Here is a 25,568-nt window from a genome sequence, read left to right as displayed (position 1 = left end):
CATGTTCTTCCTGTTTACTAACTTCCTCCTCATCCCCCCTATCCGCCACCATGTTGCGAAGCTCTGTGTGTAGAGCTGGCACCCGGGTGCTTCATGCCTCGAAACCTACAACCTCGCAATCATGCTTCTCGACTATCGCGTCGCGAACTTCGTCGAGGAAGCTCACCGCTGCCCGTCGTCCCCTGGCCCTGACCGGCCAACGTCACTATGCGAGCGCGACCGACTCCGCTCCTAACCCCAACGACAACTTCCTGTCGGGCAACACTGCCAACTACATCGATGAGATGTACATGCAGTGGAAGCAGGACCCCAAGAGCGTTCACGTCTCATGGCAGGTCTACTTCAAGAACATGGAGAACGGCGACATGCCCATCGCCCAGGCCTTCACTCCTCCTCCCTCTCTGGTCCCTGGTGCTACTGGTGGTGTCCCAGGCATTGCCGCCGGCCTCGGTCAGGGCTCAGAGATCACCAACCACTTGAAGGTTCAGCTCCTCGTCCGCGCCTATCAGGCACGCGGTCATCACAAGGCCAACATTGACCCCTTGGGCATCCGCAACGAGTCCGCTGGCTTCGGCAACATCAAGCCCAAGGAGCTCAGTCTCGAGCACTACCAATTCTCCGAGAAGGACCTCGATGCTGAGTACGAGCTTGGCCCCGGCATCCTCCCGCGCTTCAAGAAGGATGGCCGCGAGAAGATGACTCTCCGCGAGATTATTGACGCCTGCGAAAAGATCTACTGCGGTGCCTACGGTATCGAGTTTATCCACATTCCCGACAGAGAAAAGTGCGACTGGCTGCGCGAGCGCATTGAGGTTCCCCAGCCGTTCAAGTACTCAATCGACGAGAAGCGCCGTATCCTCGACCGTCTCATCTGGAGTTCTAGTTTCGAATCCTTCCTTGCCACAAAATACCCCAACGACAAGCGCTTCGGTCTCGAGGGTTGCGAGACTCTCGTCCCCGGTATGAAAGCTTTGATCGACCGCAGCGTTGATTACGGCGTTAAGGATATTGTCATTGGCATGCCTCACCGCGGTCGCCTCAACGTTCTCAGCAATGTCGTTAGAAAGCCCAACGAGTCCATCTTCAGCGAGTTCGCCGGAACTGCCGGCGCTGAAGACGAAGGCTCTGGTGACGTCAAGTACCACCTCGGTATGAACTTCGAGCGCCCTACGCCCTCCGGCAAGCGCGTCCAGCTCTCCCTCGTGGCCAACCCTTCTCACTTGGAGGCCGAAGACCCTGTCGTGCTCGGCAAGACCCGCGCCATCCAGCACTACAACAACGATGAGAAGACCCACCGCACCGCCATGGGCGTCTTGCTCCACGGAGATGCCGCCTTCGCCGCCCAGGGTGTCGTCTACGAGTGTCTCGGATTCCACTCTTTGCCTGCCTTCTCCACCGGTGGTACCATTCACCTGGTTGTCAACAATCAGATCGGTTTTACTACCGATCCTCGTTTCGCTCGTTCTACCGCATACTGTACCGACATCGCCAAGGCCATCGACGCCCCTGTCTTCCACGTCAACGCCGACGATGTTGAGGCCGTGAACTTCGTGTGTCAGATGGCCGCCGACTGGCGCGCTGAGTTCCAGCAGGACGTCATTATCGACTTGGTCTGCTACCGTAAGCACGGCCACAACGAGACGGACCAGCCTTCTTTCACCCAGCCCCTCATGTACAAGCGCATTCAGGACCACGAGTCTCAGATCTCCATCTACGTCAACAAGCTCCTCGAGGACGGCAGCTTCACGAAGGAGGACATCGAAGAGCACAAACAGTGGGTCTGGGGCATGCTGGAGGAGAGCTTCGCCAAGTCCAAGGACTACCAACCCACTTCCAAGGAATGGACCACGTCCGCCTGGAATGGCTTCAAGTCTCCCAAGGAGCTTGCTACCGAGGTCCTCCCTCACCACGAGACCAGTGTTGACCTCAAGACCCTGAACCATCTCGGAGAGGTCATTGGCAGCACCCCTGAGGGCTTCCATGCTCATCGCAACCTGAAGCGTATCCTGTCAAACCGCACCAAGTCTGTCGTCGAGGGTAAGAACATCGACTTCCCCACTGCTGAGGCCCTGGCGTTCGGTTCCCTCGTCACGGAGGGCCACCACGTCCGTGTTTCCGGTCAGGATGTCGAGCGCGGAACCTTCTCCCAGCGCCACGCCGTCTTCCACGACCAGGAGACCGAGGACACCTACACCCCTCTCCAGCACGTCAGCAAGGACCAGGGCAAGTTCGTCATCTCCAACTCTTCTCTGAGCGAGTTCGGCGCCCTTGGCTTCGAGTACGGCTACTCTTTGTCTTCACCCAACGCCCTGGTCATGTGGGAGGCTCAGTTCGGTGACTTCGCCAACAACGCACAGTGCATCATTGATCAGTTCATCGCCTCTGGCGAGGCCAAGTGGATGCAGAGAACCGGCCTCGTCGTGTCTCTCCCCCACGGCTATGACGGCCAGGGTCCCGAGCACTCTTCCGGCCGCCTGGAGAGGTGGTTGCAACTGAGCAACGAGGACCCCCGCGTCTTCCCTTCTCCTGACAAGCTGGAGCGTCAACACCAGGACTGCAATATGCAGGTCGCCTATACGACGAGCCCCTCCAACCTGTTCCACGTTCTCCGTAGACAAATGCACCGTCAATTCCGCAAGCGTAAGTTCTCGTCATGCAACCCAGCGCACTCATTCTTGTTTCCGACCGCTAACATTTACTAGCTCTCATCATCTTCTTCTCCAAGGCTTTGCTCCGTCACCCTCTTGCTCGCTCCAACATTGAGGAGTTCAGTGCAGACTCCCACTTCCGCTGGATCATTCCCGACCCCGAGCACGAGACCGGTGCCATTAAGCCCAAGGAGGAGATCGACCGTGTCATTCTCTGCTCTGGTCAGGTCTGGGCTACTCTGTCCAAGTACCGTGCCGACAACAAGATCGACAACGTTGCTTTCACCCGCCTCGAGCAGCTCAACCCCTTCCCTTGGCAACAACTGAAGGAGAACCTGGACCAGTACCCCAACGCCAAGACCATCGTCTGGTGCCAGGAGGAGCCTCTCAACGCTGGTGCCTGGAGCTTCACTCAGCCTCGCCTCGAGACCCTGCTCAACAACACGGAGCACCACGACCGCAAGCATGTCATGTACGCCGGCCGTGGCCCCAGCGCGTCCGTTGCTGCTGGTAACAAGGGTCTGCACAACAAGGAGGAGCAGGAGTTCCTGGAGATGGCCTTCTCTGTCAAGCAGGACAAGCTCAAGGGCGAGTAGACGACAAACAATACTACACAGACATGACAAGCGGGCGATGGGAAGAAATCTAAAAGATGGGTATGGACAGGATGAGAGAACCGTGGGAGCGTTTGCCTTCCTTGTACAATTGTAAATTAACCAGGAGTAATACCACACACGCCCCTCCCTGTGGTGGAGGGATTGTGCGAGTTACAACAGTCGGGCGGAAAGGCAAAGCATCCTAGATATACCACACAGAAGAAAGCCTAGGCGGGTAGAAGAAGACGGCGCCGCCTAGGGAACCATTTACTATGTACTTTGCGTGCTAAGAGCAATTTTATACGTTTATGTTCTTGTCTCTGTCGCCGTGCCCCGTGATGTAACTATTTCCTGGTGGCCTACCTTCAGCCCTGCCATATCTACATCACTTGGCTTCTGTGGGTGGATGAATGAATGTACGTGCACGAAAACCCGCCTAAGTACCTAGGGAACGGGAACTACACCTCTACAGGCATTGGCCAAGCAAGGTGCAGTCTTCTCGCCACAACCCCCTCCTTCCTCCTTCCCATGAAGAAAAATCAGAGGAGGAAAAGGGCACAGACGGTTATAGAAGTCTTCCCCTGTCTTTTTGGGGTTCGGAAACGTCAGCTACAGGCTTAAGTCCGAACTTTTGTTCTTTTGTGGCATGCGGACCCCCCATCCCCTCGCCTGCAGCTAGCTGGATGTTACCAAGGAGGAGGATATCACAACTTTTCAAGCCACGAGGAATAAGCGGCGACCAGCTGGTGATATCCACACGGCGCAAATTCGGATCCTGGCCGTTGCAGGCACCAGATAAAAGGTCACGGGAGGGTCAGCGATGCCCATACCACACACCGGAGCCCAGCAAAAAAAAAAACATTTTCCATTCTTGGTTGGCATTTACATGTCTGCCTTTTTTGTCTATTCGCGCCGTGCAATCTAGGTATATCCTCCTCATATCGTAATCCAAACAGACTTGAAAACAGAAGGCGCCGTCGATGTAGTGACCCCGCGCCAGTCAAGTCCCGTCCATGCATGCACTTCATTTCGTGAGCAGACTGCATATCCTGCACAGGCCGCGGTCCCCCAATCCGGATGCGCCCAAGGAAACACACTAGGCCTAATTCCAGTGACCGTCTGACGCCGTTAACCAATCAATAAACGCTTCCTTGAATACTCCTGTCCTCCTTTTCGGCTTGAGCGAGGTCGTCTTCGTCTGCCTCAGAGCCCAGATCGCTACTGTGGGTGTCACCGAGACGGTTGGCCCGCGCGCCATTTCGTATCCCGCTGCGATCGCTCTTGTCGGGCTGCTCGTCCTCCGTGGTCGGCGTCGCAATCCCGGTGGCCGGACTTACGAGACCGTTGATGCTACTATTCGTCTCTTCAATAGTCTCCACATTGGAGATGACTCTGATTTTGGTGACGGTGGTGATCTCAGGCCGGTGACCGTCCTCCTCCGACGAGTCCGTATCGCTACCAGCGATCGACGTACGGCCGGAGTATGTACCACCAAAATCGCGACCGACATGGAGATGTGGCGAGATCATACTCCGCAGGCGGTCCTCGGCGGAGATGAAAGATGGCGTGCCGTCAGGCGACGAGACGATCTCCTGCCGGGCTCGGGTGACGTCAATCTGCGGTGGCCGGCTGTCTCCGTCGGTTCCTTCGTCCGATGTGTAGCCCTGCTCGCACCGCTTGATCGGTCTTCGGGGGGCAGGCGACTGTCGCCGGGAGGAGTGAATGGTGCCTGTTGTCCCGTTGGAGGTGATCTCATCCGTCTGGCGAAGAACTTCCAGGTCGTCACGCCTCTGGTAGTGGCTCTTATGGTTACACCCGTTAGGACAGCCACCCCAGCGCCGCGTGACGATGAAGGTCTTACTGCGTTCGAGGAGAGTCCCCGCCTTGGCATCCTTGGCTGGCCGTTCCTCTTCGCTCCGCTCCTTGTCCTCCTTCTCCTTGATCAGGGCCCGCTCCTTTCGCAGTTCCGACCAAGTGCGGAGTTTGTTTTCAAGTATGTATTTGCCACTCTCTTCCTGCTTGCGCATCAGGAGGAACTCGCAGTGGTTGACGTTACGCAGGTCCTCGAAGTACTCGACGGTGAAGTGATACCACTTCATCAGGAAGACGCGGGACATGAGGCCGTGGGTGACTGGGCGGTTAGCACGCGCACTGCACACATGAACGGGCAACTCACCCAAAACGCAAACGCTGGCAAAGTCGTTCTCGCCAAACTGGCGCCACAGACTCTCGTTAAAGCCGCTAACTCTGTCGTAGGCATCTGCGGCGCTCTCGCCGTTAGGAATGCGGTAGAAGAAGTGGCCGTAGTCGGCGCGCTCCTGCCACATGCGCTCCATCTCGGCAGAGCAGGGCTGGAAGTTGCCAAAGTCCTGCTCTCGCAGGCGGGGCTCCTCGTAAACCTTGATATTGGAGCGCTTAAAGGGCGAGGGGTCCTCCTCGTCGGACGTCAGGGTTGACAGAATGCCCTCGGTCGTCTCGCGGGTGCGGCGATAGGGAGAGGTGAAGAAGTGAAGGGTGTCATCGGCACGGAGCAGCTTGCGCAGGCGGCGTCCGGCGTCGTAGGCTTGTTGCCAGCCGTCTTGTGTGAGCTTTACTCGGTGGTCGGGGATGGTCTGGTGGATTTCGCGGTTCTCTTGAAGGACAGGGTTAGCCGAGAGAACGAGCAGATGGCAGACGAGCGGAGGGGCATACTGTTGCCCTCGGACTGGGCGTGTCGGATAAGGATGATGAGCCTCGGTTTAGCCATGATGTCTGTTGTGAATTGCAATCGGCGCCAAGAGACTGCGACTGTGAAGGCGCGAACAGTGATGGAGTGGGAGCCGGCGGCGTCTTATTGCTCAGGTAGCATCCAGGGCGAGCCCAGCAAACTCAAAGATGGCAGAGTGTAGCGTTGAGGGCCTTGCTGACCGGGAAGTGTCTGGTAAAAGGAATGAGGCGGGGCAAAGCAACGGGCAGAAACTCGTACAGGTAGACGGACAGCAGCGTAGGCAGGCGTTGGGATGGGGCTGCCGTTGTATGTGTATCGGTTAATGCTAACCTTAACCTTGGGGCAGCGAGGGGTGGTGCCTGCTTTAGTATTTCCGGCCAACGGGTTGAGCAGGTTGAGATGGGTTGAGTTTGGAGGTGCAAGGAACGCAAGGCGTAGTGTAGCAAGGAGTTGCTCAAATGGGATGGAATGCAGTCACAGGCGGTTTGGTCTATTAGTGTGCATATGACTGGGGAGCCGCAATAGGCAGATTGGTGTGTACATCAATCCACGGCGTGTTGCCCCCCCCGTGTGCCAGGTATTTTTGGCCGCCGCTTTGGTGGCATGGCAATGGGGATGGCACGGTGACTCCTCATGTAGAAAGGACCCCTCGTCCCACCCGAAATACATGCTGTCTAAACGCCCACACACACACAGTCTTTGAACCCAAAGCCCTGTCATCTTTTTTTGCCCCGGGAGCATGGCTGGCCGCGTTCCGACGCCCCTCCTCTCCCCCCTGGGCCCAGGCCATCCATTTCCCAAAGAGTTGCTCTCCAGCGGGGTACATCGGGGGATCTCAACGAACGTATCAGCCAACCAGACGTTAAAGGCAGGGCTCGGGCTGGCGCCTTGAGACAGGAAATGCTTAGCCCCTGATTGGCGCACCGACCCTCCGATCCGCGGCGAGGCTGTCGGCCCCACCCGGTGCGGCGGCGGCAGTCATTCTGGGTGGCTTTCTTGTCTTTCATGCCTTTTTTGCCTTCTATTTATTTTTGCCGTGGTATCATAGACTCATCAGGGCGAGGCCAAAGTCACTGAATTGCAAACAGCGAATGACAGCTGCAGGGATTCTGTTGGATGTTTGCCTGCTGCACCTCACTCAACCGTTTCGTCTTCCCTTCCTGCCTTCCTGCTTGTCTCTCATGTGATTGTCGTCTATTGCGTCCACTTCTTGCCGCCGAACAACCACAGTGCAACCCCGTAAACCTTGTACGCCGCCAACCCGCATCCTTTTCTGGCGTGGTCTGCACCATACTTGTATGCTGCCTACATGCTCTGATAGACGCGTTGTCCAGAACCGCCCATTCCAAGCACCGTTATTCGATGGCTTTCCCCACTTCACCCACCCATCACTCCAATCATTCCACACAGTAACCTCAGCCTTTTCCCAATACACAGGTAGGTAGGTAGCTACCTAGGTACCTGCGTTGTACCCCGTACAGAAGCAACCATTCCAACAACTGCCTGCATGCCGCCTCCACCCCGGAGCTTTCGTAGCCGCCGTCCGACCAACTGCTCCCAGCAACGAACCACGACGACTCTGCGCGCGCTAATCTTCGCCGTTTCCACACTCACTACTGTCTGCGCCTCATCTCGCGATCTCTGGGAAGTCCGCAGTAGACATCAGTCACCATCAAGTAATCGGAGCCTAAGCGGCGCGTCCATCATACGGGCAGCTGTATTCCACAGCTTAGAACCACACCTCCGTTCCTCTTCCCGAATCGGCCTATTCCGCATCCAGCCTCATCCCATGATCATACGACGCCAATCCCAACACGACCGCAGAACCAGTCAGTCTATCCACTCAAACTACCCGACCTAGGCAACACACAGAGCGTCGTCCGGCCGGCCACACAATACCATGTCCGGAGAAGGTCCCGAATCGATCCCCACCTCGGCCGACCCACGCTCGCGTCGCCCGACAAAGAAGCGCGCCCTGACGCCTGTCACCGAGCATGCCAAACACCTTGAGTCCCTCTTCTCTAAGCCCGATCAGGAGATTCGCCTACCGCCCGCCCCCGGAGCCGTCGCCAAGCGCGCCGTCGCCGCGCCGCCCGAGATCGTCACCAATGTTCAGGGCTCCAGCGCCGGCGCGGGCTCCGGCGAGTTTCACGTCTACAAGGCCAGCCGCCGCCGCGAGTACGACCGCCTGCGCGCCATGGACGAGGAGGTCAAGCAAGAAAAGGCGAACGAAGAATTCGAGCGTCAAAAGGCCGAGCGCGCCGCCCGCGACGAGGAGCGCACTAGGAAAAATCGTGAGAAGAGGGAAAAGAAGAAGCAAAAAGTGAAAAGGGGACCGGCCGCGACGGGGGCTGGCGGTGCTGCCCCCATCGTCAAGGTGACGGCGCCGACGGTTAAGGCCGACGACGCCAAGGACGCGAATGGAGGAAGCAAAGGAACAGACACCGCGACACCAGAAGCCGCTTCGTCTGCCGGGCTCGTCATCCACGATGATGATTGAGGTTGGAGCCCGAACATGAGCTTGGTGTGTCCAAAAATACAAAAACAACATCAGACTAAACACCACCAGAGTGGGTCCGACTGACAGGCGGGGCAGTCGACAGGCCTGAGGCGGGAGCAATGCAGTTGAACAGAACAGCACATGAGCAACTTGATCCCGAGAATTTGTCGTCTAGGTAATTTCTAATCCATGTCTATGCCTTCGTACAGGGTATGACCTTTTTTTCTCCTTCACCATCCCTTCGTCCCGAAATACCAATCCGACTGACTTCATCAGGCTCTTATTCGTCGCCGCCGTGGAGACCGTTGCCCATTTGCGCCGCCTTTCTCGCGCTGCAAATGTCGTCTACTCTGAGGAGCAAACAGGCGGACTGTGTGAGTGTTAGTGTCGTAAACAAACTTAAAGCCAGTAGACAATGTAGAACATACCTCAATGGCCGTCTTGATGCTCTGCAACTTGATGGCTTCGGGCTCCCAGACGCCATATTCCTTCATGTCCGCAACAACGCCGGAGTCACCGTTGATACCCCAAGAATGCTTGCCCTCGGCATGTTTGGCACGGAGGTCCGTCAGCACTCTGACAGGGCTGGCACCGGCGTTCTGGACGAGAGTACGGGGGATAACCTCGAGCGCGTCGGCGACGGCCTTGTACGGCCACTGCTGGACACCCTCGACACCCTTGGCGAGCTGGCTCAACCGCACGGAGACGGCCATCTCAGTGGCACCTCCACCGGGAGACAGTCTAGGGTTGAACATGACATTGCGGGCAACGCCCATGGCGTCCTGCAAGTTGCGCTCGATCTCGTTGAGCACATCCTTGGACGGCCCGCGGAGAAGGACTGTGCAGGCCTTGGGGTTCTTGCACTTGGTGAGGAAGGTAAAGTACTCATCGCCAATCTTCTCAATCTCGAACAGCCCGCAGAGCGTGCCGACGTCAGAGTCCTGAAGATCGTCAACACGGTTGACAATGGTAGCACCCGTCGCTCTCGCTATTCTGTTGTTGTCCGTCTTGCGGACTCGGCGCAGGGCTGTGACATTGGCCTTCATGAAGTAGTGCTGGGCGAGGTCTTCTATCTGTTAGCCGTGCCCTTCAAATGCAATACTCGACTCACCTGATACGCCCTTTTCGGTGATGACCAGGTCCGGCTTCAGAGCCAGGATAGTCTCGCACATAGACTTAACCTGCTCCTCCTCAATCTGCAGGATACGGTTCCAGTCCTCCTCCTTGGAAATCTCAATGTTGGTTTGCGACTCGCCCTTCTTGTACTCGAGGGGGCAGTCGAGCAGAACGATTCTGGGGTTCTCTATTCTCCGGCGCATCTTAGGGTGGGTGATATCCTTGTTGAGCATGACACCGTCCAGCACCCTGCTGTCCTCGATCTCGCCACCGGGTACCTTCTCCACACGCGCGTACCGTTTGATGTCAACCTCGGTCTTTCCGTTGCCGGCCTCCCAGGTGACGGTGCGGACTGCGCGGAGAGCCAGATCGCACATCAAGTCGGACCATCTCGAGACGAACTTGGTGCCGATGGAAGAGGAGATCAAGCCGCGCATAGCCTTGTCGTCGTTGACGTCGATAGGAAGGGAGATGTCGTCGACGATCTCGAGGGCATCCTTGAGCGCCCGGCGGAATGCGGCGATAATCTGGACGGGGTGGATGTTGCGCTCCAGCTGGGGCAGAGACTGCGCGAGCATCTCACCAGCTGTACGGGTCAGTCGTGCTTTATAAGCGATGGGTCAAAAGGTCTTGTCTTACCCAGGATGATGACCGTCGTTGTGCCATCACCGACCTCCTCATCTTGTGTCCGGGAGAGCTCGATCATGCTCTTTGCTGCGGGGTGCGAGACCTCGATCTCTCTGAGGATGGCGTGGCCGTCGTTGGTCAGAACGATACCGCCCATGGGGTCCAAGAGCATCTTCAACATGGCCTTGGGGCCAAGGCATGATCGAATAATGTCGGCGACACTGGTGGCGGGGTCAGCGGTGTTCAGTGATAGCTCGAGAGGATATCGTACGTCTTGGCTGCCGCGATGTTGGACAGCTGGGCCTTGCGACCCGTCTGCCGTTCACCGCTTTGGGTGTCTGGAGATGGTGGTTAGCATTTGCGATACTGGGGGTAGCTTGCCGAGCTCTGGGGGGGAAGGAGGGGCTGCCGTACTCATGACCACTACAGGAGCCTGCATGATGGGCGACGACGGTTCCGATGGCTTGATAAAAAACTGGTGTCGTCTGGGGAGTGTGTTTCGGCGAGGAGCTTCACCGGTGCAAAGGAAATCGTGGAGATGGCGGGGGTGTTGTTGCTGCTGCTGCTGCTGCTGCTCCTAATGCACCGGGCTTCTAAAAAGTTCGCTGGCCAGGTTCATTTTTTGGCGGGATGAAGCTGGAGCGCGGCGGAACCATTTCCCGTCTTCACCGGGGGACATGCTGCGAGTGAAACCCTTCCAGAAAGTACCCTATCTCTTCTCTGCATACCTAGGTAGGTACCTAGGCACGTAGATACCTAAGTACCTAGGTACCCAGCACTGATTGGTAGGCCCTACCCAACTGTGCGTATTGCTCCCTGAAGCACTTTGGTCGGATTATCAAGGCACTACTAATGCAATAGGCATATTTAGGCAGTCAATTATAGCAGCGATCTATCTCGGCAGGAGCGCAGCAGTAACATCTCATTACGGTTGATCGTATAATCGGGAGAATCACGTGTACCAGGAAGTAGGTCTGACAGTTGCTAGTACTGAGACTTGTGAGGTTCATATTCTATGATGGCCTGCCTTACTTAGACAGCTATCGAAACTGCGTTGATAAAGCAAACAGCACGATCGTGTTCAGTCGCGAATTGTCATTATTGTGTAAACTCTACCTAGTTGTACTTTCTTCTCGCCGTTCTGCCGTGGTATTGCCTGCTCCCAGCCCAGATATTGAAAAGCCAGATTCCTTGCCCGCTGACCTTGCCCGACCTACCTTCCTTCGTCTATGATAAAACGAATATGGGGTATTCTCCCTGAGCAAACACTTGGCCCATTAATCGGGCCTTGTCAATCCTTGACAGTCGAGAGAGGCAACCTACAACTGCCATTCATTGCGCAGCCCGGAACTTCCAGTACGACGACTGCCGCCATTATCGCGTCCTTGCGGCCTAAACGGAGGCACGAACAGAGATAGTTCTGTCTGCGGCGGCACCTCGGGCGTCCAAGTAACTCGCGGTTCATGCACGCGTGGACTAACCTCATCCCACTCCCCCTCAAATGTCATGTCCACGACGCAGTTATCTTTGGCCATTGCGTCCTGGAGTGACATCCACTGCGCCTTGTCAGTTTCCGCCGCCGAAAGATATCGCTCCCAGAACTCGTGCTTCCGCATGTTCTTGGTATTGTTGCTCACTCGGCGGTCAGTCTCCTTCCAGGGCAGGCCGATGACGTTATTCGCGGAGAGGAAGTCTTCGATCCGACTGGCGTCGGATATGCCCCTTTTCGATCCAGTCGCGAAGATCGGAACGCCGTCGCGGCACATTCTCAGCCTCACTCTGTTTGCGTTGTCCGTTCGTACAGGGCCCCGAATCGTGAGTTTCTCAAAGTTTCCCAGATGCGGGGGCTGGCCCGGCTTCTGCCATGCATCAAAGTCTTCCGTGGTCGTCATCACCGACGTCTTGTCGGACGGCGCAGCAATCCTGAGGTAGGAATGCGGCATCGGTACAAGCTCAGAAGGAACTGGGCCGTGGGCTTGGACCAGAGGCTTAGTTATCTCGATGCACACCCATCTGCGCTTTCTCCCGGTGACGTCGGTGCTGGAGTAAAATGTCAGTTCTCGACCCGCAACAAACGGGACCGCAGACTCACATATCCAGCTCGACCATGGATAGGTTGCCATCCACGCCATTCTGTAAGAACATCTCCATGCTGTAATCAGCCCCGTAGTCTTTAGCTGTGGCGGTGTCCAGCTGCGGCCCGAGAGAGGCACGGTCCTTGTCATTTACTCTCAGGAAGTGCAGGCACCGGATTTCGCGCCTCCGATACCCGTTGGCTTCCATCGATCTGCCCTGAAATGCGCTGAAGCTCATGCTCATTGCCATACCACCATAGTCCTGTCGCCATTCGACGTTCATGATCTGGCCGGCTTGTCGTCGGGTCACGAGGCCAGGAATCGTGTGAACCTTCTTGTTATGTGACCGTAGCACTGTCGCCAGTCTCGCATGTGCACCTTTGCTGTTGACTGTCAGCTGTTGTATCTATTCATCATTGTGTCTATAGCTCACACGAATGGAGTCCTGGCCAAGAAGTGCTCCCTAAGTCGTCTTCTCTCTTTGACGGGGTCGTACTTTGGCTCATCTCCTATCTCCAGTGTAATGTCCATGGCGGAGAGTCCGTACATCCTGTTTCTGGTTTCCACCTCACGAGCAAGGCCTTCCTGTTGTAAAGAGTATGGAAAGGCAAGGACCCGATCGGTCAGGTGAATTCCACCTCGTGCCATGATCTCGTTCTGAGACAACGATATCAGATGGTCTGGGTTTTGTTGAACCTGAGCATTGAAATCGAGCGTCTTGCGAAACATGTGGCCGAGCCCTAGAAAAAGCTTCTCCTTTACGGTCATGTCGGTTCGGAAACCCGTCATTTTCGTGAGTTCGTAGCCAGTACGAGTTTCGGTCTTCATATCTGACGGGTCTCGGCTAAGGGACAGCATTTCTGTGGCTCTTGTTAGCCACAAACACATATGGGACAGGCTACCTCTCACGGATGGAAGAGACTTCAGGAAAGAATAGGTTCGGGGTGAGCCTCGATGGTCGTGCTTTCAGATCTGTTCTTAACTATCAGTATCCAACATTGCATGAAACAGAACGGATGTCCCCAGGAGGTTAACAAGACTTGAGTCCTACCTGCGTTCATGACTGCCATGGTTCGTCGTTGCCCTACATGTGCCACTGGAGGCCGCATCAGGTTTGGACCGGCATCTGCTATGGACTCGGTAGGCCGCTCACCAAAAGGCGGTTGGTCACATTTCCTCTTAGCGGCGCTCTGTTCGAACTCAACCGCGCGTCTCTTTTGACTGTGGTTCCATGGAAGTACTACATCTGCGGTCGAGCGGAGATCGCTGTCTTGCATGGTCGAGGATATCGAGGCGTTGGATTCGGGGAGGTAAGCAAGGCACCTAGAAGATGGACGCGAGGTCAAGCCGGTGTCGAGAGGAAGCTGCGATTCGCGTCTTCGTCCCTGGCATGACGGGCTCGGGTGGTAGGTGAACGGGAAAGAGCTAGCGTCAAGGGCTTTAAAGGTACCACATGAGGGTGGGTTTGCTTGTGGCCATTTCTCGCGATAGGTCGATGTTGACCAAGGGCTTTGTAGTAACCGATCTGAATGGCCACGATAAAACATTTGAAGGGAAGGATATACTTTTAGTGCTTAGCGGAGAGAGATGTGGAAGGTTTGTCTGCCAAAGTCCTGGTAACTAAGACAAAGACAGACGTCGAAGAATTCGGCGAACCTTCCTTGCTGGGAGGCAGACCAGAGATCAGTACCTGTTGATGTCGGAAAGCAAAAGAAGGACGAATACAGTCTGGGCTTAAAGAAGCGAAAAGTCTCGTTGGTGGCGACAGAGAAGAGCCCAACACTTGGACAGTAGGCAGCCTACAAAACGAGAGGTGGGAATAGCATCGTTTTCTAGCCAGATAGGCAGGTCCCAGCAAAGTGGGCGCACACTGCGCCTGTCGAAATCGACATGGCTGTCTCTTCTTGCCTTGTTACTGATCGGCCCTTCCTTTCTAGTGAGACTAACTGAGCGATTTTGGGAAGACGAATATGGGAGAGAAGCTGGGAGTTTCTCCTCAGGCAACACACACCCAGGAGAAACATCACGTCTGGCCCGATGCAGATATTCCAAAACACAAAGCACACTTCGCTTTTTTTTACTTGACTCACTGGGATGTCGCATTCCACCACAATTATCGTGTTTTCTCTCTACAAGACCCGAAGGAAAACGACAAGCATACCACGTCTCTCAAGCTCTCCCCACCCCCCCTTTCCCGTGGGCCTTCCACCGAGTCCAATCAGTTTGTCACGACGAATTCGCATCTCTCCCCTGAATGCAGCAGGCCCAAATGTATGCGAGCCGTGTACTTGCCGTCTTAGTCCCGACTGCCATGCGGGGAAAAGAAGAGTGAAAAATAAAGCTGGTATATAATTCTGGATGGTTATTCCACTCCCTCCCCCTGAAAGACCTTCCTCTAAAGGTGCGTCTCTATGATGGTATCCGCCTCGAAGCAGTTATACATGATGAGCAGGAAGGACCATAATTAGGTAGTCATGCTTAACCCGAATCTTCCTCTCCCTCGTAACGCCTAATCTGCAATGACCCAAGCCTTGCTAATATGAACCTCTTTTGTGTGTAATGTAAATGTCGCATGCGCCTGGGGCATGAATGTGGACGGCGGCTCCGCACCGTGGAGTAGTTTGACGGATCACTTCTGTCAGAAGAATTTGGACATCGCTCTGCTGAGGTCGATGAAGTCGACAGGCTTGGTAACGTAATCGCTGAACCCGGCCGCGACGCACTTGTCCTGGACATCGGACATGACGTTGGCAGAGAGCGCAATGATGGGCAACGTCTTGAGCCCCTTGTCCCTCTCCCATTGTCGGATCTCCCGACAGGCCTGGTAGCCATCCTTGCGTGGCATGTGCAGATCGCACTAAACAATTAGCTTGCGGTCTCGGTGCCCGGGGGAAAATGGATGCTCACCAGTATCAAGGAGTAGTAATCGTGGGAGCGGGCAAGCACCATGTCGGTGCACTCGGCGCCGTCCGCGGCGACCTCGACGTCCACACCAACCTTTTTCAGATACTTTTGCAAAACCTTCTGGTTGACAGGGTTGTCCTCAACCAACAACACCTTGTATCCCTTGTTGCCCATGCGCTTGCCAATCTCCTGGTAGCTCGCCTTCTGTGTCTCAACCATTCGTTGCGCGGTAGAGCGGTTGCGGTCGATGCTAAGGTCGCGCACCTTGTCAGGGTCGAAAATGACAGCGAATCGCGATGGCTTGACCGGCTTGTAGATGAACGTCACAATATTCTCCGACACAAGCTTCTCGTACTTTGTGTCAGTCGCCAGTCTCATCACGGCCTGCCGCTGGACCGAGTCGGACAGGATGAGTATCGTTGTGTTGCTGATTGTTGTCGACTTGGTGATTTGTTCCATCAGGCCGATGATCTCCTCGGGAGATGGCAGATTGAGGACGATGTGCGTGAAGTTGACCGAGTCTTCACCTCCCAGCAGCCTCTGAGCTTTTTCGGTCGAGTCCAGGGCGGTGATCTGGTGCGGGACGTCCTTGGGCAGCGTCATCTCGATGTGCTGCGCGGTCGCTTCGCGGCTGTGAGTCTGGGGGCAGATGATGAGGATCGAGTACATGGGCGGCTTGAAGTCTTCATCCTTGCCGGGCTGCTGAGAGGTCTCCGGTGTCGGCGTCGTATGGGGCGAGGACTCGCCAGAGGGCAACTCCAACTTCATCTGTGACAGGTCTTGCCCACTCGCGCGGGCAGCCTCACTAAAGTGGACAAGGCCGACGTTGACAGACGACACAGATGTGCGCTCCGTGGCCTGGGAGATACTAGACTGCACCGAAGGGACCGAGCTTCCGCTAGAAGCCGGAGCCGGCGACAAGAACTGATCAGAATCGGCTCGCGGGCTGGTTGTTGATGCGGCCCTGGGCGACTGTAGCGCCTTCGCGGGACGGAGGACAGTCAACCCTTCGGCTGACTGGGCGGGGGGGTGGAGTGTCTCCGGGCTCATAGGCGCATCGGGATGGTCTTCGTTCGTCGGCAGAGCGAACTTGGCGGTGAAGGTAAACGTCGAGCCCTTGCCGGGGATCGCACTGCCCTCCATCTTGCCGCCATGGAGCTCCACTAACTGCCTCGAGATAACGAGGCCGAGACCACTGCCTCCGTGCTGTCTCGTGCTGCTACCGTCGATTTGGCTGAACGGCTTGAAGATGAGATCCGCCTCCTCTTTGGTGAACCCACGACCCGTGTCGATAATGGCAAACTCGAGCATGATCTCCTTCTTGTCATTGTCCGACTTGCCACCTTTGTAGACCCTGCACCGGCTAAACACCTCGCCCTCGGCTGTGAACTTGATGGCGTTGCCGATGACGTTGAGTAGGACCTGGCGGACGCGGACCTTGTCGCCCTTGACCCACGCCGGCACGTCCTCTTCGACGATGTAGTTCAGCTCCAGCCTCTTGGCGATGGCCATGGTGGACACCAATTCGTTGACATCCTCAATGAGGGAGCGTGTGTGAAACCACTCGTACTTCAGCTTCATCATGCCGGCATCCACTTTGGATAGGTCGAGGATGTCGTTGATTATCATGAGCAGGCTGTTGGCGCTTGTCTGGATGGTGTTGGTGTAGTCGCGCTGCTCCTCGTTCAGGGTCGTGTCTTGCAGGAAGCTGACCATGCCGGAGATGCCGATGAGTGGTGTTCGGATCTCGTGCGACATGTTGCTAAGGAACCTGCTCTTGGACTCCATGGCTTCCTTGAGCTTCGCTTCGAGCAGTTTATGGTCGTTGATATCTGTGGCCGAGCCAAAGTACGAGCTGGCCCCGTTCCCAAAGTCGATGTTGTCAATCTCGACACACCGGATCAGGTGCCACCTGTACTCGCCGCCCTTGGACCGCAAGCGTACCTCCGTCGTGTACGACAGCCTGCCGTTGCTGTCAGTCGTCACCTTGATGATGCCGTTCCTTGCCAGAGCCGTGAGATCGGCGCTAGGCATCTCGTAGACCGAACTGCTACTGGAGCTGTTATTCCGAGACAGTGCTTGGTGTATGCCCCTCAGGTTCGTCTCAAGCTGGCTCTGCGCTTTGGCTGATGCGAGACTGGCCAGTATTGCCTCGGACGCCTCTTGATGACCCTTGCGGTCGAACTTGGAGGGCATCGGGGTTGGCGGTCTGTCCGTTGGTATCTGGCACTTGGCCAGGTCGTCGGGGTGTACGAAGTCCATGAATCCCAGACCCAAAGAGTCTTCGAAACTCTGTCCGGTGTACGACAGCCATTGGTCGTTGGCGAAAGTAATGCCTTCGTCTTCAGTGGCAGTGAATATGATTTGTGGGATGAGATTGGCCAGTAGTCTGTGCTTCGCTTCGGAGGCTTCAATCTCCTCCTGCCGCGCAGCCTTGAGCTCCGCAATATGCTGGTCATGGATATCCATGTATGAACCGAGGAACTGCATCATGACACCCCGTTTATCGCGGGACGCAACTGCGCGCGCATAAAACCACCGGTACGCTCCATCGAACCGCTTGATACGGACTGTCCTCGAAAACTGCTCGCCGGTCCGCAACGAGTGACTCCACGCCTTGAGGTACTCGTCTCTGTCATCCGGGTGAATACTCCCCCAGGGATCCGCGGCCAAGTCAGCGACCGTCTGGCCGCGATACGTCAGGTAGCGGCTGTTCACCCAGACGATCTCGCCGGTCTGGGGCAGCGAGACAAAAACATGGGCTGGAAGGGAGTCAAGGATGAGTCCCTTTAACCGGTCCGATGGCGGTGGCATGTCCACCGGGCCTTGTGACAGCGAACCCGTCCTAGACGGTATGGTATGGGGCACGGGCTTGCTGACCACGCTCGCGCTGGGCGGCAACGACTGGAAGCTGGTCGCAAAATCAGCACCGTACGAGTGCAATAGTGTGTGATGGCCGTGGTCTCCACCCCTGCGTTCGACAGACTGTAGCCGGGGTTCTAAAACGGCGATCTCGTCCAGGTAGTTCTTTAGTTCGTGAGAAAGCACGCGCTTGGCACCCCCCGGCGTCGAAACCCGGCTCTCAGTGTTGTTCCTCTCCACCAATTCTTCGTTCTCTCCAGGGGTCTGGGAAGGTTCCTGAATACGTGGCTTGTGCGAGGTGGAGAGTCGAGCTTGGCGCTTGTCGATGGGCGAGTCCTCCTTGGAACTTCTCCTCGTCTTCTGAGAGTTTGCCGAAGGCGTTTCCGCCCTCGACGATATCGGTTTCTGTCTAGTGTTGAAGTAGCTATCACCCGCGGTCTGTGCAGGACTAGTTGCAGAACCCCGCTTGTCGATGAGCTGGTGTAGAGAACTCTGGTCCCAGGCGGGCGTGCCAATCGGGGAGCCAGCGGCGCTCTTGGAAACGCCCGAGTAGTCGCTGGGGCTAGTAATGCTACCCGCCAACGAGCGTTGGGCAGCGATATCGTCCGAGGACATAAAGCTTAGGTTGCCGATGCTGGCAGGGTCCGCCAAGGGGCGCCCGTCGGCGGCAAGCGCACCAAACCCGGCGGTCTGAGGCCTACGGCGGTGGAGGCCAGTGAGCTCTGTCTCCAAGTTGGTGTAATGACGGCATAGGGAGAAGGAGGTGGCCAGGTGCGGGGCGAGGTACTCCAACGAATGACGAAGGTTCGAGGGATATGGGATGATGGGACTGAGTATCGAGAGGATAGCAATAGGCGACGGTTTGTCTTTACGTTGCCAGGAGACCCCCGCATCGTCCTCGTCTCCAGAGGTCTCTAGTGGCTCGCTCCGATTGCGGAATTGCGACTTTTGCTCCAGAGCTGTGTTGTCGAGCTTGAAAGGATGGACGGGCTTCGAGAGAAGCACGTGGGTCAGCGGAATGTGGAGGACAGTCCACGAGTTGTCCACGCCTATGGCTTCCGGCGGTCGCATTCCGGTGTAGTCCGCCGGGGCAGACCCGGGATTGAACGAGTCCTCGTCGACCATGGCATCGGTGAAAAAGGGGTTCTCCGAAGGGTCTGCGCGCACTGCCGGGGACGGTGCAGGCGATTGAGACCACGGCGACGGCGGAGCTTGCTCATACTCTTCGTATTTGGGCGTCGGCGGTCGTGGTTCATCGTCGTCAAGTCGAGAGATCATGCTGGAAGGTTTATCGCTGCTGTGGCTGCGGTTCGAGCCGAAGGAAGAGTTTCCGCCACCGAGAATCGACGACAATTTTGAGCTGGAATCGATCCTCGCCTTCTTGAGCTTCCTCCTTGCCGCTTCCGCTGACGTCGTACTGGCGGTCACCTTGGATTTGGTTGGCACCTCATCCGGCAGGTTCTGCAGATACGGGTAGCTTCTGGTCAGTGCGATCACCTTGCCACGCTCTAGAACACGCATAACACCGCTGTGGTCAATGAGAGGGTCGGCTTCGTAATCCAGGGCTTGAAGCACGGGGAGCACCCTGCCTTCAGTGTTGGGGTTGGCCAAGGGAACTTCCCAGCTAGGAATATTCTGTTCCTCAGCATCGTGTTCGGCGAGCGCCGACCTGTTCAGTGATGGACCCGGCGCCTCCGCGCTCTCTTCTGCGGCCTGGCCCGGCGGGAAGTAGCTCTTGCTCCTGCCAAGTTGCGTCGGGCGACGCGATGGCAAGAGTCTGTCATTGTTCCCCTTGCATTCTCTATTGTCTTCATAGGTGGTGAACGAGTGGCGGGTCTGTAAGCTGGGCCGAGATAGCACCCTTGGCCGCGCAGGGTCTTCAGACGCGGGCGTCTCTTCGGAGCCTACGTCGCCCGCACTGCTGGGAATCAGACTGCTGCCCCTAGCCATATACCCGAGACTCAGATCATCCTCCTGGTGCTCGTTATATGTGGCCTTCTGACCCCAAGGCACGTTTTCAATGTCAGTAGTGTCAGCAGGTACGGCGAGGGTCACTCTCTCGGCTTTGTACACGTCTCTCATGATCTGGACTACAGTGTTCCACCATGCATCCAGTCCCGGCTCGGCAGTGAGCATTAGTGACAAGTCGTACAAGTTCGGGCTCGGGAAGTCGCCCTCCAACTGGCCAGTGGCTCCGGCGGGAAGAAAGGTCAAAGCAGAGGCGGGCGTCGACGAGCCGGACATCACTCTGTCCTGAGCAGTCCCGAAGCCCTCGAATGACATGGTCTGCGACATGAAGGCAGCGGCAGTCGGCGACATGTTCCCGAAGGCCCTGCTCATTGAGCCGGGACCGTAGCCCGGGGTGTGCATACGGGGGAACGGGTAGGACGGGGTTCCAGCGACGAGTCCCGGTGTTATGCCACCGCGAATGGTGTTGCCGGACTCGGTGGACGTTGTTGTGAGGTTGGACGACGATGTCGCCAAGGCGGCAGCATTGTTGCGTGGCGAATTGCCACTCTCCTCTATAATCGGCGACACGCGCATCTTTTCGGGCGTCGTCGCCAACAGCCCTCTCGTCGCCATCTCGCGCCTCTCCAGGTCCCGTGCCAATCGCTCTCGGTATCGATTTAGTTGTATCTGTGATTCGGAGAGAGCCGGCGGCGTGTTGGCCGTGGTCCCTGCCTTGTCGTCTTTGCTTTTTTCTTCCGTGCCGCCTGTCCCACCAGTAACGTCATTGTCGATCTGGGACGCGCCGATGCTGTGCTTCGCATTAGTGAGTGGACTGGAACTCGCAAGTTTCGTCGCGGAGGGTTCGATTTGCGTCCTAGAGCGGTCAGTCAGAGACTGCGAAGACTGCTCCTTGGACACATCCGACATCGCGACTCGCGCATTTCCACCGAGCTTGAAGGAATCAAGGGTCAGTCCATGACGAGGACTTGGCAGGTTAAGCAGCGGTTCTTTGGTGGGCGACTTCTTCGAGTCGGACGTGGTCCGTCTTGGAAGGCTAAGCCGACGCGCAGAGGACGATTCTTTCTTGTCTGCTGGAAGGCTCGTGCTTGGCATTCCTCATATAACAGAGCGCTCCATACACAGCCGAGTGGGTTTGTTTTTGTCGCTTCTTGTTTCTTTCGAAAGACGGGCAGATGTTGATGCCACTTGAAGAAGGGGCCGGCGGACGTTGAGGCGGAGAGGTTACGGCGGCAGACGCTTCGTCGTAGAGTCGAAAAGGGAGGAAGACAGCGAGGGGTTCGGTCGGTGTGGATTGACAATGGAAGAGGCGGGGCGTTTTGAGATTTCGGTCGGCCAACTAGGTTGCGGTGAGAGTAATGTGACGATGCAGAATCGAGGGGACGTGCCGTCGGGAGAAGCGCGCGGCGTGGTGGTGGAGGGCTGGTCGGTGTGGTTTGGTGAGGTTTGGTACTTCGTGGTTATGATGGTAAAGCGGCAAGTTTGGTAGGTGTCTGGTGTGGTATGGATGGGATGTGCGTTTGGACTGAATTGGTATGGACTGGACGAGGATGGATGGGACTAGGGGGGCAAACCGGGCCTTGGGTTTGTGAATGGAGACGGAGGATGGGAAGCACTTGGTGTGCACAACACGCTCTCTCAGTAACCGTTCGACTCCTCTCTGTCTGCTAACGTACAGCAACGGCGGACCCGACGGTGACGGTGACTGCGAACGGGGGGGTGGGCGGGAGGGAGGCGGAGAGCAAAACGAAGCGAAGCGAAGCGAGAAAATGCAGCAAGAGGGCGGCAGCGCAGACGGAGGAACAAGAAAGGAAAGGGTGGGCGGTCCACTCGATGCCTATGACGTAGTCCGGTGCAGCTCAATGCACGACGAGACGGCCCCAGAGGACAAATGCACGAGACGGGAGGCGGGAGGCGAACGGAGACAGTCAGCTCAGCGCATCTGCGCTGTTAGGAACTGCGCAGCGTCGTCAATGTCTCGGATCACATGCAGCATTTTTGGTGTTGCTCCCTGATTATGGCGTCCTTCGAGCAAAATTATAGTCGATGGCCTCCTTCTAGCAAAATTATAGTCGATGGCCTCCTTCTCTCCTTGATCGAGTCGAGCTCTTTCCCGGGAGCTCTTCTGCTGAAACCACTCAGCTATGGGCAGCGAGCTATCCAACAATCCAACGCGAAAAAGATTGAAATAAGAAATAATTCAAGTAAAAAAATTCCCGCCAACGGGTGCTTCCTTGGAAGATGACTGGTCTGGTGGATCGTGAGAGGTACCGAGTACCGGTACCCGTTCATCAGGCTGACTGGTATCTCTGTACCTTTTAACGCTTGCGACCCAATACCTGCGGTAGTTGCGGGCAAGACCTGTGCGTCTCGCCTCCTTTCGCCTGGCTGCCACCTTTTGACAAGAGCGTCAGTGAAGGCATCCTGATCCAGGGTGGTGTCGTGAACGAAACAACTGCCCTGCTCGGACCAGGTAGTCTGTTCGCATCGATATATCACAATACAGGCAGTGATAAATGTATATGCATGATATGTATCTACATGTAAGCTCACGAAGCTTCTCAGGCCTTTGCACTGCCCACTGTAAACCTACCTACCTTAGCCAGAACCACTATCCGCCGCTGGAGGAATACATATGGTGAAGCATGCTAGGCACCAACGCCCACGGTCGCTTGGCCCCCAGCGGATGTCACCCAGTCAGAGCACGCAAGGTTTTGAGACCCCCCTGCTCATGTAGATGTACATGTGCATGCCCTGGCTAAATATGGGACGTTTGGCGGATACGTATTCCATTACATCACATGGTCGTCGTTGTCGCTGAGCAGGAATCAGGATCCATATCCGGTATCCACTCAAATTTGAATCTCCGTCTTTGTTGAACGACCATGGTCTATCACGTTCTCGTCCGTTTCTGCTATAGTATTAGCCTTCGACAAACATCGTCCGTCGCCTGTATGTGACTGGATACGTCCGCCGCACCTGGCACGCACGTATGCCCGCCTCTCTAGGCTCTTTGTGGTTCAACCGCCGTCACCTATTTCTCTCCCTCTCTTGCCGCAGCGCTCGGCAACGGACTCTTGCGGGAAAGGCGAGGCTCCATTCGATGCTGTCCGCCGTTTCAATCGCGCTCCCACGATCCCCATGATGGAGCCCGCCCGGCCGCTATGATTGCCAGGAATCCCATACATCAACAACTTTCCCGTCCTCGCTCTCCACGCGAGCCGCTAGAACCCAACCTCTTGACCGGTCAGCCTTGCTTGCCCTGTCGAAGGCTCCCCAGACCATGATGCCGCCGTTTAACGTCCAAGGCAGAGGCAATTTCATGACTCTGCGCTGCTCACCAGCAACACGTCCGCGGGGCCGTCACAGATTGAATACGGGACTCCGAACACCTCAGACGGAGACGCTCGGGTGCCCACCCGGCCCGATTTTACGCACCACGCGGCCATCGAATTGTTCAGGATTACGGTGCAGATTGTCCGAATCGCTCATCGTGTCCAGGCACCCCCCCGTACATGACAGCACGCAAAGCAGGAAAATGAACCTCCAACACACTGAGTTCTGATAAACTCTATCCCAGTTGCCCACAAAAATTCCAAAACACGCTGCAGCTTCTCGAACACAACTATATGCGTCGTCGCAGTATGAAATGACCGCTCAAACATAAGACCTCACTCAGTGGATGGACATATGAAGTTGTTTCGGTCCTCACGTAGGCGGATTCGCCTCGCCACTCACTAATCACCAGTCAGTGCCGACCTCCGGCTATTTCCGTAACGCAACTCGATGTTTCGCCAGTCGCCATACCATCCATCCATCCGCACAACAAGGTAAGCCAGACCATCTACAAGATGGCGGTGGTCCAGTGACAAAGTTCCCGCCCAGGCTCCCCGCCCGTCGTGACTTGACGCTTTATTGGTTGACACTATTACTGATTCGATCATGTTTAAGACTTTCGCTGACGACTACGATCGAGTAAGTGGGGTTTTGTACAAATAAACTGTCGATGAACTCCACTGCACCAGGGCAAGATATTGGGATATGCCCTGAGGACTGACCAGGTGTAACGACACATCACAACAACTAATTACAGCCTCACTTTCACATTCACTCCAGCCATCGCCGATTTACACTATCGCTGGCCCGGTTCGCCAGGTTCGGCTCGTCGAAAGACTGTCAACAACAAAAGTCCATATGCACCATTTTGAAGCGGCTGGCCAGGCGGTCTTGCTGGTGTCCTGTTCTCACCATTGCAATCTAGGTACAATACTCGAGCTCGTCAGCCGTGTCAACGAGTGTCTCAAAGACACGGTGCTGACGGAGTGGCAAACGTCAGTGGACTCATTCCGTAAAATGCAGCTGGCATCTCACGCCGGCCGGGAAACAGGTATGATGGCGGGCTCCGAGTGGCTGGGACGCACCAGGCCGAGCAGTCTAAGGCATTTTGTTCCGCCCGCCCCAGGCAAAATTCCCATCGTGGGTGAGCTTGACGGTGACCTCGAATCTCTCAGCCAACATCTGCAGATGCTCGCCTTTCCCTTCTCTCAATTCCTCATGCAACACCGCCACATGCACTCACCCACCCAAACGAGCGGATGCCCGCGATCTCTCGCTCGTGATGGAAGCTCCCTTATCGCACGACCTGCTCCGCCAAACACAGGAGAGGCCCTGCGCGGGCAAGGCGTCCAAATCAAGTCTAATACCCAAGCTTTGCTGTATCCGTACACTTACCACAGTCGGGACGGGAGGCTAACTGATGAACGTGCGGATACACTTTGCACAACGGTGGCCTACAGCAACCCCAACTTCGACTGGACCCCTTTTCCCCATGTTCCCAATCTTCCCGGCGCAGAAAGCCAACGTCTCGAAGCAAAGAGACAAAATCCCGAGCTAACGGACGCTGCTCCGGACCGACAAGAGTGTGGTGGGTGCTCAGAGTGCACGCGACAACGAGTCCAGCGCAAGATTCCCAACGAGGGCACACCTGGTTTTCGCAGACAACGCATGACCTCGCAAACCCCTGGAGCATGTCGAGATGCCACGCCAGGAGTGCTTTGAATGACGTCATAACACATCACTAGCCAGGTGGCTTTCTCAATCGCGCGTTAGCTGCAATGGACATCCTGGCTCAGTGTGGGACGGGAAATGCACTTAGCCCCTCATCCGCCGGCACGTACAAGTATCCATCCTGGTCGCATCATGTTCGATTTTTTTCCGTCACACCCCGACCATTCTCGTTATTACAATCATACTTGATTCATGTTGAGTACTGCTGGTCGACGCCCTGCAGCGTAAATTCCATGCGCTGGGTCCCTTCCACTTGAGCAGTGCTGCAAGCCATGCCCCGCGACAGATATCGTCCATCTGCTCCGCGCTTGCAACAGCGGACACAGCGCTGACAGCGCTCTGGAAGCCTTCCTCTTCTGTCTGCGACCATGCACGTTTCCGCCGCTATTGGCCCCGATACGTGCTCTTGCCCGGCCATGGGGCCAATCAGTGAGACGACGTATCAATGCGAATTCCGTCGACTGGCCGTATTGGTTGGCCTGCAGTAATTTGAGATTC

The 25,568-nt window shown here is 56.2% G+C and overlaps 6 protein-coding genes across 6 annotated transcripts; 2 read left to right on the top strand and 4 right to left on the bottom strand.

Moving 5' to 3' along the window:
* Positions 1-50: 50 nt before the first annotated feature.
* CDEST_06547 (Putative dehydrogenase, E1 component, transketolase-like, pyrimidine-binding protein) lies at positions 51-3,244 on the top strand (the record flags this gene model as incomplete). Its single annotated transcript, XM_062922706.1, has 2 exons — positions 51-2,640; positions 2,703-3,244. The coding sequence occupies 2 exons, from the start codon at positions 51-53 to the stop codon at positions 3,242-3,244; spliced, it is 3,132 nt and encodes a 1,043-aa protein (XP_062778757.1).
* An 842-nt stretch (positions 3,245-4,086) lies between these two features.
* CDEST_06546 (Putative histidine phosphatase superfamily, clade-1) lies at positions 4,087-6,440 on the bottom strand. The gene is made up of 3 exons (XM_062922705.1): positions 5,936-6,440; positions 5,421-5,876; positions 4,087-5,375 (listed from the first exon to the last, which is right to left on the bottom strand). Exons 1-3 carry the CDS (start codon positions 5,988-5,990, stop codon positions 4,381-4,383), a joined length of 1,506 nt encoding a protein of 501 aa, XP_062778756.1. The 5' UTR covers positions 5,991-6,440; the 3' UTR covers positions 4,087-4,380.
* A 1,411-nt stretch (positions 6,441-7,851) lies between these two features.
* Positions 7,852-8,451, top strand: CDEST_06545 (Putative PRKR-interacting protein; the record flags this gene model as incomplete). The annotated part of the gene is made up of 1 exon (XM_062922704.1): positions 7,852-8,451. One exon carries the CDS (start codon positions 7,852-7,854, stop codon positions 8,449-8,451), a length of 600 nt encoding a protein of 199 aa, XP_062778755.1.
* Positions 8,452-8,598: 147 nt separating this feature from the next.
* On the bottom strand, positions 8,599-10,753 carry CDEST_06544 (Putative T-complex protein 1, gamma subunit). The gene is made up of 6 exons (XM_062922703.1): positions 10,609-10,753; positions 10,466-10,532; positions 10,207-10,415; positions 9,563-10,153; positions 8,880-9,517; positions 8,599-8,821 (listed from the first exon to the last, which is right to left on the bottom strand). The coding sequence occupies exons 1-6, from the start codon at positions 10,631-10,633 to the stop codon at positions 8,732-8,734; spliced, it is 1,620 nt and encodes a 539-aa protein (XP_062778754.1). The 5' UTR covers positions 10,634-10,753; the 3' UTR covers positions 8,599-8,731.
* Positions 10,754-11,067: 314 nt separating this feature from the next.
* Positions 11,068-13,157, bottom strand: CDEST_06543 (uncharacterized protein; the record flags this gene model as incomplete). Its single annotated transcript, XM_062922702.1, has 3 exons — positions 11,068-12,234; positions 12,287-12,652; positions 12,703-13,157. The coding sequence occupies 3 exons, from the start codon at positions 13,155-13,157 to the stop codon at positions 11,514-11,516; spliced, it is 1,542 nt and encodes a 513-aa protein (XP_062778753.1). The 3' UTR covers positions 11,068-11,513.
* A 1,324-nt stretch (positions 13,158-14,481) lies between these two features.
* Positions 14,482-21,697, bottom strand: CDEST_06542 (Putative PAS domain, signal transduction response regulator, receiver domain, CheY-like superfamily). The gene is made up of 2 exons (XM_062922701.1): positions 15,177-21,697; positions 14,482-15,126 (listed from the first exon to the last, which is right to left on the bottom strand). The coding sequence occupies exons 1-2, from the start codon at positions 21,096-21,098 to the stop codon at positions 14,908-14,910; spliced, it is 6,141 nt and encodes a 2,046-aa protein (XP_062778752.1). The 5' UTR covers positions 21,099-21,697; the 3' UTR covers positions 14,482-14,907.
* Between the last annotated feature and the right edge of the window lie 3,871 nt (positions 21,698-25,568).

This window comes from Colletotrichum destructivum, chromosome 4, assembly GCF_034447905.1.
Source record: "Colletotrichum destructivum chromosome 4, complete sequence".
Classification (NCBI taxonomy): domain Eukaryota; kingdom Fungi; phylum Ascomycota; class Sordariomycetes; order Glomerellales; family Glomerellaceae; genus Colletotrichum; species Colletotrichum destructivum.
The sequence above is the reverse complement of the archived record's forward strand: the minus strand, read 5'-3'. Positions and strand labels throughout refer to the sequence as shown.